At 43.3% G+C, this 22607-nt stretch overlaps 1 protein-coding gene across 8 annotated transcripts in view; it reads left to right on the top strand.

Moving 5' to 3' along the window:
* Window positions 1–14053, top strand: part of GTSF1 (gametocyte specific factor 1) — a 47500-nt gene extending 33447 nt beyond the window's left edge. For all 8 annotated transcript variants that reach the window (XM_020778880.3, XM_020778864.3, XM_020778874.3 and 5 more), the window contains one exon: window positions 11641–14053. In XM_020778880.3, the coding sequence (XP_020634539.2) occupies window positions 11641–11654 (14 nt within the window). In that variant the 3' untranslated portion in view covers window positions 11655–14053. The remainder of the gene's footprint in view (window positions 1–11640) is intronic.
* Window positions 14054–22607: the final 8554 nt, after the last annotated feature.

Here is a 22607-nt window from a genome sequence, read left to right as displayed (position 1 = left end):
TTCTGAATAACATTTGTGGTGGCAGTGGCTACTAGTGATTTACTGATATCCCTTTAAAAAAATTTAAGGGTTAGGGTTAGGGGGGTACAAGCACAATGGCCATGAAATGGCCACAACACACCGAAACCCAGACCCTTCACAATGGAAATAAATTGACAGCATTGTTCACACACACTGAATTAATACATCACCAGTACAATTTAAAACCACCCTCCTAGCAAGGAGGAAATAAACCGATTTGCTAGGGCAAATGAATTGATGTTGGCTGTGTGTCGTATGAATGGATCATTTTTAAATGGCCAAAACCATATAATGTGGGTTCTTTTGGCAGATGTGATTGAACTCTGAGATACTCATTTATGACTTTGTGCTAGTGGCTGAATTGAATGAGCTCACTACTTTGTATATTTGGTGACATCAAGTGGCAACCTGTTGATCAAGCATAAAGCTTTTGTTTTTCATTCGAGCCCTTTCTCCCCACCCTTATCTCTGCATATTCAGCCTGTTACGAAGTTACTGTATGTGTCGTCTTGCTGCAAAACTATGCCTTTTCCTCTATGCTGCATGGATAACTGTGATCCCTACTATATTATCTCCTTCTGATATCTACAGACACAGTTATTGGCTGTTGAAGCCAGTTAAAATGTCTGGTTGCCCACAGCTGTCCTTCTGAATATTCAGAAAGGGGAGTTTACAGCACATGAATGCTATAAAAGTGAGTTTATAGCTCACAAAGGCCATGAATGCTCACTCTGTAATAAACGACGACTCTATTTTCGCTTTGTGCTAGACCTCCTAAAGCAGGTGGCCAAAACTGTAACTATCTTTATTTCCTCACCAAGTTAAAATCACGGTATTTACTAGGGATAGTCCTGTCATCTCTAAATGAAGGAGCCCAAATGGTAAAAGAGGCTTTTGTGTAATTTTTATGCTTCCTGTGATTATTGAAAGAGAGCCTGTAAACTTGAATGATTTATGGTTTATGAAAAAGAAGGAAATGGAAGTTTTGCGTTCCTTTTGTATAATGTTCAGGTGTTCTTTCATCCTTCATCTGCCAAATCACCAGATCATTATTTTTTTTTTGGTCCAGTCACATAACTGGCTCTGTGAAGCTGATCAGAATTTCCAGAATTGGGGAGCAGGAATTTTGAGTCTGTAAAAGGTCATGGAACCCAGTAAGGATGGTTCTATTGGCTTCAGTCATTCCATGTGGGAGGATGGTGTGCGGAGCTCCTGGTGCCCTTTCATCTTCGATGCCTGCTTTGCCCTCACCTTGGGTCCGTTGTTTCTCTCTCTTTTCCCCCTTTATTTTGGGGAATCCCCAGCCACCCCAACTTATTTAGATCATTTTTGCTGCTGCCAGACACCCTGCTTGTGCCAGCATGCATCTTTTGAGTTTTTAACCCTCTTCATGGTTTGTTTGGTTTTGGGTTTTTTTAAAAAAAAAAAGAATATGTTTTCTACTGCCTGGCCTGTCTCCTCCTCCTCCCTGCTGGATTCAAAGAAGTGAAGAAGAGGCATGAGAGGGAAATTAGTTTCGCCCTATTCTAGTACGTTTGTTGTGGGTGGGGCTTTGCTTGGTTTTTTCCCCCCTTTGCCTTCTTGCTTGCTTCTTTTGGTTTAAGGAAGGGAGGCTATATATATATATATATATATATATATATATATATATATATATATATATATATATATATATATATATATATATATATATATATATATATATATATATATATATATATATATATATATATATATATATTCCCATTTTCCCCCCTCTGTGTGTAGGAGTTACCTACAAAGGTCTGGTTGGTGATTTTTTTCCCTCTCTTCAAAGTTGCTGCCTGCTTTAGGATTGAATGGATTCTCTGTCGTCTTGCCTTTGCTTTTTTGGAATTTAAAAAGTATTCAAAAAAAGCAAAGGCAAGCTTTAAAAGCTTCCTTGGGGCTTTTGGAGTATCATAATTTGTTTTCTTCTGGATTCTTTTAATGAAATTTTATTGATTGTCCCTTGCCCTGAGATATGTTTGATACAGGGTGAGTTAGAAATAATGGAGTAAAATAAATAGTAGTGCAGTAATCTCTCACGCTGATTATTGAAGCCTTCTATCTTTCTGTTGCCATATCTCTTTTTTTTTCTTGTCACTTGGCTTACGTGACACTCTTTCCTAAATTGTCACGGCTGACTTCTTGCCTGTTCCTATACACAGCACAGCTCTTCATTTTCAAATCCAACAGAGCCCCCAGTTTCTGTGGTCTGATATTCTGACGAGTCACTGCTGATAATCTGTGTTCTTTCTCCTCTGCTGTTAACCTTCAAATAATAACTCCGCTTCTTCCCTATAGCTCCTTAAACCTACAGTACCTTCCCAAAACTTCATAATGCTATATAAAGCTCACCCAAGTTTTGGACTATAACACCCATAATCTCTATCACAGGCCATGCTGTCTAGAGCTTCTGAGTGCTAGTCTAAAAAGCTTAGAGGGCTAACATTTCTGCACTCCTGCATAAAATCTTATTTCAGAATCCATATTTTCCGTGAAGCCTTTGGCTTAACTCATGTCCTTATTTTTTTTTAATTGACATTCATTACATGAAACTGAATTTACACTTTTCCCTGTTTTTACTATCTGCTGTTCTGTTGCCTTCACCTTTAAAATTTATGTTGTAAATTTCCTCTGCAATCCCTTGTGCTTATTGACACAATGTAAGTCCTAGCAGTAAAATAAGAGTTTTGTCTTTCTCTTGCCTTATGAGACAAAAGGACATACAAGACAAAAAGAAGAAGAAACCAAATGGCAAAAATGTTGCGGCATCTTAAAGACTATATAGTGGTGCCCCGCGAAATACCTCATCGTCCAGTGAAGATCCTCCATAGGGGAAGCTATTTTCGATTGCTGTCTTCCGGAAATAGGTCCGGAAAACAGCGGGCGGCCATTTTGAAAACCCGATGATCAGCTTTTTTTTTTATCGTCGGGAAGCGAAAAATCGGTTTCCGAAGCACGGAACCGATCGTCGGGAAGCAGATTTTCCCCATTGAAACATCGTTTTGCGATCGCAATAGCAATCGCAAAAACCTCATCGTGAAGCAATTTTGTCATCTACTGCAGTGGTCCCCGACCTTGGGCCCCCAGATGTTCCTGGACTACAACTCCCAGGAGCCTTCACCACCACCTCTGCTGGCTAGGATTTCTGGGAGTTGAAGTCCAAGAACATCTGGAGGCCCAAGGTTGGGGACCACAGATCTACTGGGTTAATCGTCAAGCGGGGCACCACTGTATTTTTAATGTGAGCTTTCGTGGATCAAGTCCATTTCCTCAGACCTAAGAGTGAGACTGTATGACTGTCACATTAATACTTTGCCCCATCCGTGGGGATACAGATAATGAACAAAGTGACAGTAGTTTGTTAGTAAAGGAATAGGCCAGCGATGGCGAACCTATGGCATGCGTGCCACAGCTGGCATGCAGAGCCCTTTTTGTAGGCACACAGGCCATAAGTTGGCAGAGCGCTACTCCCCCCCACACACACACACACAGCCAAACCTGAGAAGGCAGCTGCAGCCACGATGCTGGCACTTTGGCAGGCGGATACAGAGCAGCCCGCACTGGTGGCGGATCTGGAGTGGGGTCTCGCACCTCCGTACCCGGGATTCCCCCTTCCGCTGCCACTTTCAGTTCCGCCCATTGTTGTTTTTTCCAGTTTGGTCACTTGGACCCAAAAAGGTTCGCTGCTGCTGGAATAGGCTGTCATGCTCTGAATAATTTCAGTCATCAGTGTTCAAGGTAACAGTAGCATAGTTAACACAAACGGCAAACTGGGAATCAATGTAGTATTTCTCACTTGGTAATGACTTTAAAAAACCTTGAATAATAATCAGTGGTTTTAAGTAGAGTTTTGTTGTTTGGTGCTGTCACATTGCCCTCACTTTATGGCTACCCCATGAATGAGAGATCTCCAAAATGTCCCATCCTCAACTTGCCCTGCTCAGCTCTTTCAAAGTCAAGCCTGTGGCTTCCTTTAGGGAATCAATTTATCATATATTTGGCCTTCCTCTTTTCCTGCTGCCTTCTGCCTTTCCCAGCATCCTGGTCTTTTCCAGAGAATCTTGCCTTTTCATGAACTGCCCCACGTAGGTCAGCCTCGATTTCAGCATTTTTGCCTCCAGAGATAATTCAAGATTAGATTTGATCTAGGACCCACTCGTTTGTCTTTCTGGCAGTCCAGGTTATCCACAAAACTCCCCTCCAACAACCCTATTTCAAATGATTCATTTTTTTCCCCTGTCAGCTTTCTCTACTGTTCCAGCTTTCACTCCCGCACATGGCGATCAGAAATATGCCAGTGAGGATTATCTTGGTATTTGTCTCCAGTGACACATCCTTACACTTGATGATCTTTTCTAGTTCCTTCATTACTGCTCCTGCAACTTTCTCTTTCTTCTTCTGATTTCTTGGCTACAGTCATCATTTGGATTGATGATTAAACGGAAGGATACAAACTGCCTTGACTTTCATTTTCTTCATTGTCACTGTTAAAGTTGAGGAGTGGATTTCAGCCTCTGTATATACCTTATCTCAGCCGAAGGAGGGCGCTGTTTGCTTCTGTCTTCTGAAAAGCAGCTGCCTGGAAATACAAGTTGGGGAGTATTCAGAAAGAAAACCATGGAGGAGCATAAATAGCATCTGGCATTTAAAGGAGTTCAGAACAGTTGTGGAGGTTTCATTATTAATGCCTGTTAAATTCAGTAGGAGCTTCATGGTGAACAGCTGCATTAGGTTTGGTTCGCAAACTCTCCCTTCCTTTAGATCTCACATGTTTTGACAGTCAGGAATGTGTTTGCATGGAGTTATTCTTGTCTCTTCTTGGTTTCGGGGACAGAGGGAGGTGGCTGAGATCAGCATTCTTTCATCCTTTCTTGTTCTCTCTGTGAGGTGATCAAATGCCACTTTCCTCTCCTGTGGTTATTAACAGATACAAGGCAGAGTGTAAAGATCTTCCTCCTCTGTATGTAAAGATACCTTTTACTGCAAGGCTAGCCGGCACCAAGTGCTCTGAGACAGAACCACTGTAGTTGCAAACTTTGGTGATAATGCACTGCAGCAGCTTGCAGTTAACTATAGCAAACTCAGCAGGTATTTTCCTCATCAAGTGACAGAAAAGCAAGGAACTGTGGCCTCAAGTGTGGGGAGCCTATCTCAGAAGGGTCCCATATCCATCAGGAATATGGGTTCCTTAACCCCTTAATAGCCTCGAATTATTCTGTACTACTCATAGTGGGTGTGTAGGTGGGCAGTTCAGCTTGTGCTTGAAAGGGACAGGAATTTAACCCATAAATGATTTGTGAATAGGAAACCAAAGCATGATCATTTTTCTCATACAAAAGGATTAAAGAGGGATAATGATCTTTGGCATTGTGGAGTAATTCCTCTTGAGTTTGGAGGAATGACTTCCTTCGGAAAGTCTGATTGTGCAATCATAAATCAAGGCAGAATTGACAAAATTATTGTCCAGTTTTCTCTTGAATGCCTCCAGCATTGGAGCGCTCGCCACCTCCCAAGGTAATTGGTTCTGTTGTTGTACTGCTCTAACAGTTAAGATGTTCCCCCCTCCCCATATTCAGCCAAAATCTTACTTCCTGTAACCTTTGAGCCCATTATTATGTGTCCTGCACTCTGGGATGATTGAGAACAGATCCTGCCCCTCCTTTGTATGAAAGCCTTTTAAGTATTTGAAAAGTGCTATTGTATCTCCACTCAGTCTTCTTTTCTCCAGGCTAAACAAGCCCAATTTTTTTCTGTCTTTCCGCATAAGACTTGTTTTCCAGTCCCCTGGTCATCCTTGCTGCTCTCCTCCGAACGTGTTCCTGTTGTTGGTATCCTTTTTAAAGTACGGTGTCCAGAACTGGACACAGTAATCTACATGAGGCCTAATCAGTGCTGAATGTAGGGAAACTAGTACCTCACAGGATTTGGAGATTATAGTTCTGTTATCTGTAGGTCATAAGAACGTAAGAAGTATAATCTCCAAATCCTGTGAGGATTGCTGGATCTGGCCAAGGGCCCATCTAGTCCAGCTCCCTGCGTCTCACAGTGGCCCCACCAGATGCCTCTGGGAACACATGAGAGAGCTGGATACCCATTTCCTGATACCACTCCCATGCATCTACCATTTTGAAGTACCTCCCTCCTTAAGGATCAAGCCCTTAACAAAGCACTGAGGATGCTTAAGAGCTAACTTGAAGTGTATGAGGACGGAGAAGCCATGTTCTGAAGCAAATAATGTCTTTCCAAGGGACAGACCATCTTATTGAAGCCCCCTCTCCTCATACCCACATATTCTTGTACCCAATGGATAGTTACTATCTGCCTTTTCTTTGGGGTGTTTAATTTTCTTGGCCTTTCTAAATTGAATGTAAAATCGTCTATTTGGGTAATACTGTTCAGGAGTTTGGGAAAGCTAGTGCCTTTCTTAAATCTCTTGTCTTAGAGGCAAGGAGCTGGTATTACTTATTTTAGCATCTACCAGTAGACTCTTACTCCTGATTTACACTTGTGTGAGAGAACACACATAGCTCTGGGTACATGCCAAGGTTTGTGTATTTTCTCTTATGCAAGAGTAAGTTGGCAGTTGGATTTTGGCCATTATTTGTTAGAGTTCTGCTCAGACATAAACATTTTGTGCTCCATATGTGTGAAAAAGTAGCTGTGTTCTTGAGAGTTGCAGTTCTGGAACTGGAGCAAAATGAGCTCTGTTGTTTGCTGTGCTCAGCCTCCAGAGAGACCGTCTGTTCAGGAGCATCTATAGCAACCCAGACAGTGCTGCACCTGTGGTGGTGAAACCAAGTAACGCTGATTGACTGAGCAGCAAGTGTGATGATGGAGAATGCTTGCCAACATTCTGCTTGCTTAGGATGCAAACCTGAATAGATGCATTGGGCAGTTTTCACTTCTCTGAAAGGCTGGATTGCGATTTGACTGAGGAGAAACTTCCCTCAGGCCCTGGGAACAGGAGCATCTTTAGGGGGCAGTATGAAGACTGGGGGGGGAGTCTTGAAGGTAGGAGCAGCTGCTGTTCTGAGTTGGGGGCGTCACCCAGAAATTGTGGAGTGAGGTTTGTGCACATATGTATGCACACAGACCAGATGCAGACTGCCCGTGCCAGAATGTGTTTTTTTTTTAAAGCTAAGCAATGAGATATTCAGGGACGAAGTAACTCAAAATGAAATTCTCCCTTCCACAATGCTGGGGTTAGGGGTGCTGTACACAGTACATATACATGCATGGCACTTATATGTACTGTATTCCCAAAACCATAACTACAAAGCATAAAGGTTTATTCAGACAGAGAAACCTTCTCCAACCCGCATCAGCCTCCCAGCGTGCCCCAGTACCTTCCCCAGCCACCCCATGGAGAGAGCAGGACAAGAGAAGGGGGGGCAGTGGGGCTGCCACTTTCAGACCGGGGTCAACTGCACTGCCCACAGCAGGACCCTAGGCGAAGCCAAGACCCACCTTTCTGGAGTCACTTCTTGGAGATGAATAGGCAACCCAAGACCCACCTTTCTGGAGTCACTTCTTGGAGAAGAATAGGCAACCCAAGACCCACCTTTCTTGAGTCACTTCTTGGAGATGAATAGGCAACCCAGTATTTATTTATTCGGGAAAACCATGCTGTTCAGATCCCTGCAGTACAAGGGAGGGAAGTGTAAACTGGGTAAGTGGGTGGGAAACAAGATCCTGTTGAGAAACGGATCTGGGCGGTTCTGCCTACTGACTCAGAATAACCTGGCAATGGACTGCAGATTTTAAAGATGAAATGGGTTGCCCCTCTCTTGTTCTGGCAAGGATAGCATGCCCGCTGCACACATCCTTTTTGTACCTCCTACAAAGCCCTTCTGCAGCACGCAGGTGTCTTGTTCCGCTGGTGGCCATAATTTTATTTACAGATTGTTGCCCATGTAAATGGCTGCCAGCAGGCTGAGTGCTATAGGCCTCAGACAAGCCCCTTATTTCCACCTTTTGGCTGGTCAGTTCAAAAGCCCAGCCCGTGATAGCATATGCTTGCATACATATAGACTAGGTGTTCCCCTTATTGCCAGTCTGGGAAAGCTGCAGAATAGTGTAAATACTAGAGTTAACAATAATCCTCAAATATTGCATCTATACATGTAGATCTGATGTTGTGTGTGCTTTAAGTAAACCCGTTTTTATTTTTTCATTAAGTGTCTGATTCCTGGATTTCCTGAACAATATTGACTACAGGATAGATTCTTTCACATTCCTTGTAGCCTGGGCATTAAGAACATGGCTACTCGTTTTGTGTTCATTGCTCGTTTAAAGGGATACTTGCAAATTGTAGAGCGGACTAATTCTGTTCCGCTTCTAACATACCCAAAACAGGGCTAGAATTGGCTTTCTTTTGCTGTGCAAAAATTCAAAAGCACGTGCTTTCACTGGAAAGAAAGCTATTTCCCCATCAGTAGGGAGACAGTGTGGTGCACAAGCATTGTGATGCTGCCATGTTTTTTTCGTTGCTTGCCTGTTCAGTGATTTTGGGAGTCTGAGGATGATGTTTGTAGGCTTCAAGCGAGTAGCTACTTGTGAACTTACTTCATATGTGTAAGGATACATTCCCAGATTCACCATGTGGAGGATCATGTTTGTTTGAAGAAACTGGAGGGTATCCAGTGGAGGCTTTCTTTTCCAGAGTGGAAACGACGCGTTCCTCTGGACAGCGTCATCTGGGAAGAGGTGGCAAATAGGTGAGCTGTTGGGGAATAAAAATGTGTACCGTTTTCTGCAGGTAGTAAGTTTTTTCCCCCAGCTGCTCTGAAGAGAGGTATTTATGGTAAGATAGCTCTGTAAATGGATGTGGCCTGTATTAAAACATACAGTAGTGCTGGTCTAGTCACAAAACAACATTATACACTTGATGAGTTTTTGGAGAACAGGGAGAGGCACTTTGAGGAAAGTAAATAATTTTTCTCACTCTTGTTGATATGTCTATATCTATAGATATATCAACAAGAGTTGTTGATCTATATCTAGCTATCTACACACACACACACACACACACACACACACACACACACACACACACATATATATATATATATATATATATATATATATATATATATATATATATATATTTTCCAGGGGCAAGAAAATTGCTCTTGTCCTTGAGGTGTCATCAAAGGTATGAAAGGGGCTCCACCCGAAACCCTGCAGAGCCCTGGTTCCCAACCATGGTTCCCCAGATGTCCTTGGATTACAGCTCCTAGAAGTCCCAGCTAGTGGTAAAAGCTTCTGGGCATTTTAATCCAAGAACATCTGGGGGAACCAAGGTTGGGAACCACTGCTGTAAAGAAACCTGAGCCAAACATTGCTGATCTTAAAAGATGGCACATATATGAAGTCTGTGAGATTTGTACGTTGGTTGTCAAGATGGTTCGAATCCTCTTCACTGCATGTTTATCATCAGCCTTAAGCTGTTCAAAGTGCAGCTTAACTCATCTTGCTGATGCAAATGTAAAAAAACAAGCTTCTCGTCTAGCTGTGTGGAGCCAGAAGCATTGAAATGGAGTCCAAAGGCATTAATGTTGTCTCCATAAGGTAATGAAACAGATAACAACATAAGCCTGATGGGTTGAGTCATCATACCACTGAGTTGCTTGGAGCATCACTGCACTTTAAAATGTCCCATTAAACCTATTGGTTTTAGAATAGCAACCCAAACATCATTTTTGTGATTTCATTTGTCTGTCTAATTGTGTCATCTGGATAGCGTTACATATTGGGAATGTTTTCGGAGCGGAAGCAGTGCTCCGTCTGTTTCTACAACAAAAAGTAATGCAGCATCTTTTAAGATGAACAAATTTGTTTCAGTGTGAGCTTTTGTAGAGACAGTCTAATTCTTCAGAGATAGAAGTGGGTTGTGCCACAGTACTTCTGTTTTTGTTTTCTTGAGAGAGAGGTCATATTTGATCCATATTTTTTATAGCGCGAGAGACATTGGTATTTCTTACCTGTTTAATATCAATAGCAGTATAATATGTCAAAAGTCAGTACTGTTTATAAAACCTTCATTTAGTCTGTTAGGAGCATATTTTGCCTGGTTTTGGTCATGCTGAATTTTCCTGCATGTGAAAATAACATTTTTGAAGCATTCAAAAGAGAGCTAGTTTGGTCTCAGATTCAAAGACCATGTCATTCAATATTCAGAGGATGGAAAAATCTCAGTAATTTCTACTCTTGAGTCTGTATCCTGCCCTGCAGAGAGAATTCTGGCTTTCTACACCTTGTTTATCGGGTTCTAGTCTCTTGAAATGGGAGACTTTGAAGGGGAAGGTATTTGAAACAGCATTGCAGGATATGTGGAAGATTTGATAGTTTAGTACAAGAACATTCAAAAAGTTGTTTATTGGACTATGTAAATAGGGCCGTTTGGGCTCTGTGGACAACTGCTATAAGATAAATTATTGGTATGCAGATAATATAGGTAACTAATCCATAATCTGTCTGTTTTTGAGCTAAATAGAATGATCTGTGGAATTACCCCTTTTCTGTGTGGGCTTCTTAGCTAGACAGCCTCACCAAGTGGCTCGAAGGCAAGCTGCTATCTTTCAGCATCAGCCCCACTCACTGACCCCCACAAAGGCAATAATTGCCTTCCTGGACACATTGCAAGCTGAGGACCTGCAGATTATTTGGGGCTACAACTCCCGTGAGCCTGAGCTACCTGGCAAGTAGCAAAAGGACCACAAGATTTGAATTCTGAAAGATCAGATGAGGAAAGGCTGCGAGGGATTTGAATAAATCACCTTTTTTTACCATATTTTCCAAGTACTTCCATGCCCTTCCCTTTGAGTCAGTAATCATTGAAGCAACCATTTAAGACATGATAGTATTGTTCCCAGACCATAGAGAAGAGAGTTTTGTCTGATGCTGCCCCTGAGCCTGTGGATGAGGTGGGATATGCATTTGGGGATTTGAAGTTCCATGTTTTTTGCTGAAATTTGTAAACAAGTGAACTGGTCAGTAAAAAGCCTTCAGTGACGTGTGAAACAGGTGGCTGAGAATGTGAAGTTCTGTGAGCTACTAACATATATGCAAGGTTGCCGCTAGGCATTATGCTGCAGCTTGTTAAATTGTTGAAAGTGCAACTTTGACAAGTAACAACAAAGGATCTGCAATCTGTAGGTTTCCTACCCCTTTTGCATGACTAAAAGATCTGTGGGATGTATTGATGAGACAAAATCTGAATCTGCCAGGGTAGATAAAAATTCATTTAAATCACCAAAAAATCCAATTTTAAAAAAAATTTAATCGCAATTTAATTTGAGCAATTTGATTTAAATCGAAACCATCTTGGAATCTGCGCACAGTTCCATTTTTTAATTTATCAGGCAAGCCCTTCTCTTGCTTCAGCAGATGTCTCTGAGCGAATTAACCGAAGCATGAGGCGCAGGGGTGTAGGTAGTGTGGATTGGAGAGAACGGCCTGTGCGCTAGTGGAGTCTCAAATACTGTTTTGTTTTTTGTTTTTTGTTTTTTTTTTGCCTGACACTTCTTGTCCTTGAATCACTGCAGCTTCTATTCTGAGGCTTAAAATTGCTTGCTTTTAATTTAATTGCAGGTGCTGGAAATTGAAGACAACAGAAACTGTTCCTTCCAGTTGCTAGCAAGTGATCATTACCCCACTGTTTTAGAAAGATTAGAGTGCCAGTCAAGAGACTCAAGACTCAGTTGTGTTCCTGTTTGGGTGTTGGTCCTGTTAAATCCGCCTTGAAGATTAAAACTTTCGGCCTAAATATGGCAGTTAACAATACAGTTCTGTATTATATGTTAGTTGATAGGCATTCATTCAGCCTCCGGAATTCCTCCCTCATGGATGGGAGTGAACGCTGTGGAGAAGCAAAGAAGATGACCCGGAAAAAACCCGAAAGGAAAGAAATGGTTAAGCTCCCTGAAAGGAAGATTTGAGAGGGTCTCCTTAGTGGGAGGGAGAACCCTCTTTTCGGCACCCACCCAAAACTGATGTTGGTGGTAACCAGGGTTTTTTTTTAAATATCATTCTAAATTTGGTTTGAAATGCTTGTCACATTTTTCTTGTTCCTTTACTGCATTGAGTTTGCTTGTTTGCAAGGCTGTGGTGGTGAAATGGGCAGGCCATGCGGTGGAAAAAATAAGTGCAGCAGAAACTACCAACAGAATGGAAAAGGGCTAAACCCTTTGAGGTGAGGCTTGAGATAAGCCTTTAATGAGAACGGACAAAAAAAGGGTGAATCTCTTTCTGCACTGGCTATTTCAACCATCTCCATAGCTGGGAATTTAATCACATGCCTGAAAAGGAGTGAAAAAGCATCCTAATAGTAAGTTACTTCCTGGATGCTGGAAGTAGCACTTGAGGGTGCAAGGAGGGACAAGGGAGGTAAAAAATGTTATCCCGGCGGATGTTAATTTAACCTAAGGTGTTCCCTTGGAAGCATGCTGGATTTTTGGTCTTTCCCTTCTAATAGGTCAGTGGTTCTCAGCCTTGAGTTCCCAGATGTTCTGGGACAGCAGTTTCCAAAAATGCTGGCTAGTTGTGAAGGCTTCTGGGAGTTTTAGTGCAAGAACATCTGGGGATGCAAAGTTGGGAAACCTCTGCAATAGGTGAAAAAAAATGCTAATTTTTGTGGCCAGCCATCAGGGGCCACATAAGCTGTTGTGTAGCTTAGAACATGCTAATTGTGGGCAGTGGTCAATGGCATGGGCCTTTCTTACACTACCAGTATTCATATCCTGCTAACCAGAGGTATTTTCTTCCCTCTACTCTGCTGTTCTCTTAAGGCTGACACACCACAGCTCCATTTTGACATCTCTAGGAACAACTAGGGTCTGCTGTGAAATGATGGTCTTAAGTGCTCCACCACAAACGTGGAGAGCAGGTATGGCTGAGGATCATAATACAGTGGTGCCTCACACAGTGAGGTTAATCCGTTCCGGATTAACTCTCGCTGTGTGAAAGCATCGTTGAACGGAACGTAAAAACCCATTGGAACGCATTAAACATGGTTTAATGCGTTCCAATTGGGCCGAATACTCACCGTTCAACGATGCTTCTCTATGGCCAGCAGCCATTTTTGCGCCCTCCCCTCGCTTTACGAGGGCGCGAAAACGCTGCGCATGGCCATTTTGGGGCGTCCGGCGGCCATTTTGTAGCCGCCGAACAGCTGATCGGCGGGTCGCAAAGCGAAGGTCGGTAAGCGAACCGCTTGCCGACCTTTGCTCTGCGATTTTCGCCCTATGCGGGCACCGTTTTGCGATTGCAAAACCGGCTTCGTAGAGCGAATTCATCGCTCTACGAGGCGCCCGTTGTGCGAGGCACCACTGTAGTTTCCCATTACTTTCTCTTCATCTCCTAAGAAGCATCCACACCACTTAAGTCCCTTCCCTGACACCCCTCAGCTGCTGCCTGTAACCAACCTTACACTGCAATCTGCAGCAAAAGTCCTTGGTTTTTGCCACATCCTTTTTCATGGTGGTAGTGAAACCCTGCTACAGGAGTAAGCAACCTGGCGCCTTCCAGAGGCATTGGGCTACAAGTTTAGTTTGCAAATGCTAACAATACGCTATAATAAAGCCAGCACCCTAACAGGGATCTGGGGGTTGGCTTTTGGGTTTTAGATCTTTCACCAATAAACATCCAGTATTCTTTTGTTCGAGTTTGAACGGTAGCAAAAACAGGCTGGCCGTTGATGGTTCTTGTTACCTCTCGGGCAATTACCGCTGTGGAAGGGGCGTATTCCTTTGCTTAATGACAGTGAGAGGTGTATTTGTAGAATTCCTTTTGTACAGACAGCCTGGTTGCCAAGGTTAAGCCCCCAAAACAGTTTTTCTTGTTTAGTAAGCTTTGTATATTTTTTTTTCGGTTGGCATGATAACTAGGTGCCAAGGAAGCAGTTTGTGAACACTTAAATTTGCTTGTTTTTCTTGATGACAACAAAATATTACTGTAAGTTTAAAGAGGATGTAAAAGCAGTGTTTATTAAAATAATTATTAGTGAGGTCTTGCCTGTTGAGTCAATAGAGTTCAAGAAAGACAATCACAATGAATATTAAAATGGTACTGGTGGCTGCTGTTCCTTTGGGGAAAACGCAAACCATTTTCTGGATTTCCATGGGCTGTGTTTAAGGTTAGCACCGGTGGGACCTCAGCTACTCTGTCTCGCTTATGGTGCTTATTTGCTTAGATTGTCACTCTCGAATTGGCCTTCTCAGCCACACTAGACGCTGTTCCAAGTCCTCCATGCAGAGCACGTTACCATAGTCTCTCAAGACTGAAGGATGCCTATGATGATGATCAGCAAACAAGCAGTGAGAGAAACAAGAAGCAGATACAAGAACCTGCCCACCCTTCTTGCTTGGGTTGTTCATGTGGCCATGCAGATTGGGCCTTAAAGGAGGTTGGCAGGCAACAGCAGAAAGGAAGGGTTAAACCCCCCCCCCCCAAAAGCATCTTGTCCAAAGTCTCTCCAGAAATATGCAGCTACCAAGTGGACTATCACTCAGACCACAGGGTAGAAGGGTAGGTGCTGGCCTGTGGTGGAAAACAAAGAGAAGCATGCAAAAGCCTGTGTAAGGTGACTTCCTAATATATTTACTGCTGGTATATGAGTGACTAGTGGGCCCACGCAAAGTTCCTCTGAGAAATCGTGACCATTCTGTTTCTGTTTGGTAGAAGAGAGATTCCCTTAGCCATTTCAGAGGAGGGATCCAGATTCACCCTTCTTCTTTATTGGGTCCATTTGTATTGATGTGTTGAAACATTTAAAAGGCTTGTGAGCCTGAAACTGTTCTTCAAGTAGGTAAAAAGCTTGCTTTTTTTTTTTTTTTTTGCAACTCAGTTGTTCTGTGTTCTATCAAAAGTTGACCTGATCAAACAGGTCAGCTTTATTCTTCTTCCTTCAAATCAGCTTGGCAGTAGCAGTTCATGTTCACTTTGAATACTTCAGCCGCACGACCCAAAACTTGTTAGAAAATCTGGCGTGGTCTGGCAAATAGCATTAAGAGCGGCGAATGCATGACAGGACACAGGTCTGAAAATACAGGAGAGACCATGCTCACTTCAAGAGACACTTTGGTGTTCTTCTCTAGACAGATGGGTGCCACCGGATCTCTTAAAGTACACAGATATTTCAGGTTTTCCTCAGTGATCGGAATGTTCTCTTATTGGTGATTTTAAAAAGTCTTGTAAATCAGCCTTGGTGTTGAGATATCTGGGAACAGACCAGCAGCATCTTCTCTTAATTAACATCCAGGGTATTGCAGTGGTCTGTGCCCATAAGATGGTTACTGATCACCAGGAGTTAAAAGATGTCAATTTCATCTAGCCTCGTTCTCAGCCCCATAAAGAACATTGTCTTGGAACTGCCTTTCCTTATGATTTGACAGGCTCCCTTCAGCCAGGAATGTTGTTAAAACATCTGAGGAAGCTGCTCTGGCTTTTTTTTTTTTTAAGCAAAACTAATCTGTTTGCAGGATTTAATGTGCTTATCTTCTGCATCTGCCATTCTTGTCTCTCGCCCCCTGCAGCTCTGACTGGCTGACTTTTATGTTTACCTTGCCCTAGATAAAAGCAGGGAACAATGAGTCACTCAGAGGCAACAAGGAATCGTTAAAAAGAGTTCCTTTGAATGGTTGAAAGCTTCAAAGTGGCTGCTTTTGTTGAAAGCATTCTTAATTCTAACCATGATTTGGTTCCTATTGACCACAAGCAAGAAAAAGAAAATCAGGATGTCCCCCTGCCCCAAAGTACATGATCCAGTGGGTGACTTTTATCACAAGTTGCTTTCAGTCCAGATATTTGGAGTGGCTTCTGCTATCAAACATGGCAACCCTGTCATTAAACTTTGGCACAAGTTTTGAGTGAAAAGGACGTGGTTGAAATACCCGTTTCATCTGCTAGTTGCACAGTTTGGGGTGGAGTGGCAAAAGGGGGCATAGGAGTTGAGAATGATACTAAAATTGGAGGTTTATCGTTGACGAAGCTGCATTGTTTGCTACATGGGTGTCCCATCTAGGGACAAAGTACGACTCTGGCTGGTTAATGGCAGTGGGAATAGCTACCCACCCACCTACCACAAGTGCATAAATACTAAAAACCCACCACAAAACAAACCCAGAGGCAACTGAATTCAACATCAGACTCATGGATGAGGGTCAAAGGGGAAGAATACTCCTAGAGGCATCTTTGAGAAGAACGGATTTAACACGGTTTCTGAAGGTCAGAAGGGAGTGAGCCTGTATATCATCGGGCAGCACGTTCCCTAGCATTACTGAGAAAGAGGACCAGAGAGGACCTGGAAGCCCTTTGCTTCAGCTGGCCAGGGGACACTACAGCCCAGAGGGTCACGGGACCAGGGGTCTCTATATAGATTGCATTCATGTAAGAAAGATAGTGATCTGAAGTAACTTTCTCTCACGGAAATGGAAGGGAGAAGTGCCTTTAAAGAGATCAGAGAAATCTCCAGCTTGCTGCACCTTCATAGCCCATTCTGGTTTGCGATTTAAAGAGCTGGTCTAAGAAAACTGCCACTGTTCTATTAGATGGCTCTGGGAAATGCCCTGTATCATAGGTTCCTGCCTCCTGCACTTAATAGTGGTGACCAAGCAAGCTGGAAAGCAAAGCAGCTGAAAGCTATTCCTTGACTTGCATGATAGATACCACACAGAGAGAGAGAGTGAACAAATGGCGTTGGATAAAATTCCACTGAGCCCAAAATATTCCTGCTGAGCTAATTTAGAATTCATTTTGGCATTTGGTTAATAGCCACTACAATGAAGGGTTTTTCTTTTCCCCTAATGGAGGAAGAGAGGCTGTATTTTTTTAAAAGATGGCAGAGAATTTGGGATGGGATCGTTGCCTGAAGAGGCAAATGTAAGTGTTAATGGAAGGTATTGACTTTCAAGAATACACTTTACAATCAAGGGCCAGTTAAAGTACTCTGGAAATATTCTCCAGAAATAGTGTTGATTGCTATAATTGATTTAACTGTGTTTTCTAACAAGGGCTTCACATTTTCTAGCTGCACTGGAAATGATGGCAAAACACAGGCACAGATTAATATTTCTGCTTAAACCAATAATACACGAAGACTACAGTCTTAAATACATCTACCTGAGAAGAAGCCCCAATGAACTTCATGGGACTTTTTTTTTTTTTTGAGTAGATACAGTACAGTGGTGCCTCGCTTAACGATGTTAATTGGTTTAAAAAAACACATTGCTATGGGAAAACATCACTAAGCGAAACACGTTTCCCCATAGAGATGCATTGAAAACCGGTTAATCCGTTCCAATGGGAACGGATTGCCGTCCTTAAGCGAAAATCCCCATAGAAAGCATCGCTAAGCGAAACAATGTATCCCCCATTGGAATGCATTGAAGCCTATTCAATGCATTTCAATGGTTTTGCAATGTCCGTTTTTGCAATTTCAAGTGTGTCTTAAAAGGTTCAAAAATGGTTTTAAATGCTTGGAATCGTTAGTGCACCTTCTAAAACGTGTGCAAACTTAATTTGGCTTTGTTCTGACTCTTAATTTTTGGTGATTTTTTCCCCCATTGAAATGCATTGAACCCGATTTTGACAGCTGTCAAAATCGGGTTCAATGCTTTCCAATGGGGGAGAAAAAAATTCACCAAAAATTAACGAAGAGTCAGAAACTGTTTTAAATGCTTGGATCTGTTAGAGCACCTTCTAGAACGTGTGCAAACGTAGTTTGGCTTTGTTCTGACTCTTCGTTAATTTTTGGTGAATTTTTTTCTCCCCCATTGGAAAGCACTGAACCCGATTTTGACAGCTGTCAAAATCGGGTTCAATGCATTTCAATGGGGGGGGGGGAAATTCACCAAAAATTAACGAAGAGTCAGAACAAAGCCAAATTAAGTTTTGCACATGTTTTAGAAGGTGCACTAACGATTCCAAGCATTTAAAACCGTTTTTGAACCTTTTAAGACACTTTTAAGACACTTTAAAAATAGCAAAAAGGGAACATTGCTAAGCGAAACAGGGGACCTAAAACTGTCATCGCTAAGCGAGGCAAGGTCCCGAACATCGCTATGCGAATTTTCCCCATAGAGAACATCGTTAAATGGAGTGCAAAATCGCTCCAGAAACCTCATTGCTAAGTGAATACATTGTTAAACGAGGCAATCGCTAAGCGAGGCACCACTGTATGTGCAAGCTTGTCCTGTAAATCATATGGTAAGTCAGAATAAACACCAGACTCATCCTAGTGTTTACATGTGAACTTGGACACTTAAGAGTCTTTAGTCATTGTTACCCTGTTCATTAGGAAATCTCACACAGAATTCTTGTCGAGTTGCCATGGGCTGTAAACAAATAACATTAAAACAGGTTGTGATACTGCTGAAACCTTTTAGTAGAATTGTGTCACAGTTACTGAGAAGTCAAATGAGATCATATGATGCTTCACACGGTCAAGAAATGCTCTTAGTCCCAGTGAGGGACCTGGGTGGTGGTGGTGGGGGGGATGGTTTCCTCTGTCATCTGACTCTGCCTGAGGGCCCAGTTCCCACTTCTACCTCGAGGGTGAAGAGCGAGGAACAGAGTAGACAGCAGCCCCTCTTTAGTTTTCCCTTGACTCTCACTGTCTTTCTTGGTTAAAGCAGAAAAGTAAACAGAAATGGGAAAAGAGCTTAGCAGTAAAGCTGGGAGGCTTTGGTCGTCCACTGTTGTTCTCTCTCAAAATGTGAGCATCAGTAAATGCCTTATTAGAGCATTGCTTGCTTGCTCTCACTAGCCTTGCTGCTGTTACTAAGACCTCAAGTCTGCCACAGAAAACACAGAGTTTTGCATCAATCATGGTTCCTCTGACATACTTGTGGGAGTATAAGTTCAAAAAGCAGCATTTCTGAGGTCTCACAAAAGAAGAGACAGAAAGATACTGGACTGATCTTCATAGCAACGGGAAGAATTCATGTCTGTCATCTCATGGCAGGAATGGAAGGACAGTACACACACACTGATGCGCAACATCCCAGGAACTGCGTTTTTTCAGTCATGGTCCCTTCCTTTTGGAACAAGCTTCCATCAGAGGTTCGTAAGGCATCTCCTCTGTCGGTTTTTAAGAAAACAATAAAAATAGTAAAGCCTCCTTTTGTTTATGCTTTTATTGCCTGAGATAAACCAAATCTCTTTGGATTTGTTTAATTCTGTGTAAAGGCAGATTTTGGCATACTGTAGTTTTACCTATTTTTATGGTATTTGTTATATTGTATTTTGTATTATTTAAGATGCAGGATTTACTGTAACATGTTGTGAGCTGCCCAGTGGGGCGGTATACAAGTTGAATTCATTCATTCATTTGTTCCATTTATACCCCACCTTTTCTCCTTGCCTCCTCTGTTTCCCATTCCTTTATCTTCAGAACAATCCTATGAGGAAGGTTAGCCCGAGACGGAAAGAGAGGGAGGCTCAAAGTCCCCTTAGCGAGTGTTGTGCTTCAGTTGGGACTTGAACTTTGATTTCCCAAGTCACTGTTGGCATGGCTTGTGGTGAGGGATGATGGATGTTCCTGTCCAGCCCCATCTGGAGGGCCCACTTGTTTCCCTAAAGGATTTCAAAAGCATGTTTTGATTTGAACACAGAGTGAAGTGTGGACAGGAGATGCCACCATTGCTGAAAAGCTACTTGTCTATCACCAGAGGTTCCAGCAGAGAAGCCACATCCCTGTGAAGTGTTTATGCTCTTCTAGAGATGGGCACAAACCAGTTCATCCCAGTTGGTGGCAGCTCCTCTCTCCGCCGCCTCAGCCAATTCAGCCACTCACCAGGCCCAGCTTGCTTGCTTCTTCCACCTCCTCAGCTAATCTCCCAGTCATGAGCAAGAGCACAGACTTCTCTGGATGCTCGGCCAAGAGGACAGGGCAGAGAAGCCTGAGCTGTTGCCGGGACTGGAAGATCAGTTGAGGAGGGGCAGGGAGCCCCCATGCTGGGCCTGGTGAGTGGCTGATTGAGCCAGAGGAGGCAGGGGGAGGAGAGCAGCAGCACCTGTGCTCTCGCCGTTACAAACTGGGACGAACCGGTTCATGCCCATCTCTATTGTTTTCTTTTTATACAGCAGACCAACCTGGGAGAAATGCCTCTGCTGCTAGTCTGTGTTTTCTTTAAGAACTAATACTACTATTCAATAAGGATAGGGAACTGTTGGCTGTCCAAGTGTTTTGGACTACAAATCCCATAGTCCCTTAACATTAGCCATACTGGGTGAGACTGATGAGAACTGATGTCTAAAACATCTGGAGGACCAAAGATGTCCCATCCCCGCCTTAAAGATTTGTTATGACGTGATGTGATTTGACTGGTGGCAGAAGAGCAGCACTTGGGTCTAAACCTGGGGTGCAAAGTAGGGACTCAACTTCCCTCCCTTCCCTGCCCAGCAAAGATCAAGGCTTCTGAGGCCCAGAAAAACAGAAGCCTTTGTGGCAGGATGGGCTCCTCCCCCCCCCCATTCCCTCAATCCGGAGGCTTTTTTTGTGGGAAGAGTTGGAAATGAGAGAACTCTTTAAGCAAAATGAGTGATTGGCTTCTCTAGGGCAGAGTTGGGACTTTGGCAGGTGTTGGTGGGCACTGTAAGACTTCTGCTTGCCTGTGTTGCATTTTCACAGCATTTCAGAAGAAAAATAGAGGAAACTGAGCAAAGTCAGGGGGAGGAAGGGATTTCTTCCCTCTGGCAAAATAAAAGAGTGAGGGGGGAAAAAAGGCTGACATCCAGTTCCTTAGTATAATGAATTGTACTAGAGTAGGCCTATTGACCTCTTCATGGACTGCTGTTCCCTTCATGGATTGCTGCCTTGTTGTGGTGAAGGCGCTTGAGTAATTCAGAGAAGCTACGGGCTATACCGTGCAGGGACACCCAAGACGGACAGTCATAGTGGAGAGTTCGGACTGAACACGATCCACCTGGAGCAGGAAATGGCAAGCCATTCCAGTATCTTTGCCAAGAAAAACCTCATGGACAGAAACCAAAAGCTTCCATTCTGAAAGAAATCAACCCTGAGTGCTCACTGGAAGGACAGATCCTGAAGATGAGACTCCAATACTTTGACCATCTCATGAGAAGACTCTCTGGCAAAGACTCTGATGTTGGAAAAATGTGAGGGCACGAGGAGAAGGGGACGACAGAGGATGAGATGGTTGGACAGTGTCATCGAAGCAACCAACATGAATTTGACCCAACTCCGGGAGGCAGTGGAAAACAGGAGGGCCTGGCGTGCTCTGATCCATGGGGTCACGAAGAGTCAGACACGACTAAATGACTAAACAACAGGCCTATTGCATCAATGGGGATTTAGTGAGCCATCAAATTCCATTGATTCCAATGGACCTACTCTAGTTGGAACTTAAACTACTAAGCAATGGGGATTTCAGCCAGTAATTTCTGTGCGGAGCTGTGATCCTATATATGTTCCTCTAGGAGACAATATCAACAGGTCAGGAGTTGCATTAGGCATGAAATGACAGAAAAATCAGTATGATTTAAAATATACCTGCATTTGCTTCTACTTCTGCTTGTCCAGATCCATGAAACCCCTTTGCAAAGGCAACTGATCAATTGCCCATTTGTTTCAGACTGTTTAAGGGTGCTTTAATTGTGGGGTTTTAGCTGTTCTTTGAAACTAGCTGGGGTCACCCCACAGCTATACTTAGACCACCTCTGCCCCAGACCTCCAGATCCCGAAGGTTAACTGATGGCCCCACTGCTGAAATTTGCAGCTGCCCTGAGAAAAGACCTCTCAAGCCCAAGTCTCTGGATCAGAATCTGACTGTGGAGGATTTGGCAGGATGGGGGGGGGGCGTGACAGAAAAACCCAACAGTTTAGTGTTTGAAGCTTAAGCCCAGCAAAGTGTTAACGTGGGAAGGAAGCCAAAGTCCCCAAAACACAAAAGGCCGAAATCTCACCACCTCAGTATAAACCCAGCATGACCAAGGAGGTCGGTAACTGCCAGAGTGCTTATGTAGCGTTTTCCCCAGTGCTTGATTCTGCACCATTAGTTCACAGATGCTCCGGGGGGGGGGGGGGAATGTTCCCAGAAGCCACATTAGGCGTCTCGTTAAAGAGCTGTCAATCCCTCCCGTGCTGATCAATAACGATCAAGCAGCTGCTTTACAGCAAATAACTTCCTCTTTTTCTCTGGCTGCTGCAGACAAGGGTTGGGGCGGTATCTCCTGAAGTAGCACCGCTGTTTTTCTCCAGGGTTGAGAGCTGTGGTGATGATGGAGCCATTTCTGTGCAGCCGGGGGGGGGGGTGGAGGCATTGATCAGCCTTTATTTACTGTACAGTATTTCCCCGCTGCATCCTATCCGGTGCAGAATTTAAATGGTGATGTTATTATTCAAGACTGCCCGTAGGTGGCAGTGTGGCCCTTCAGTCCTCTCTCCTGGGAAGAAGGCTGAAATCCTATTGTTGGACTCTCCCACAGCTGAGAAATAGTTTAGATGGAAGACCGGACATTGCCTGGCATTGAGTTATCCATTACAGCTGACTTTGAAACTTTATGATGAGCATCTTCTTTAAGCCAGGAGAACATGGGAG

This window comes from Pogona vitticeps, chromosome 2, assembly GCF_051106095.1.
Source record: "Pogona vitticeps strain Pit_001003342236 chromosome 2, PviZW2.1, whole genome shotgun sequence".
In the NCBI taxonomy this organism is placed as follows: domain Eukaryota; kingdom Metazoa; phylum Chordata; class Lepidosauria; order Squamata; family Agamidae; genus Pogona; species Pogona vitticeps.
Note: the sequence above shows the minus strand (reverse complement) of the source record. Positions and strands in the feature narration are given on the sequence as shown.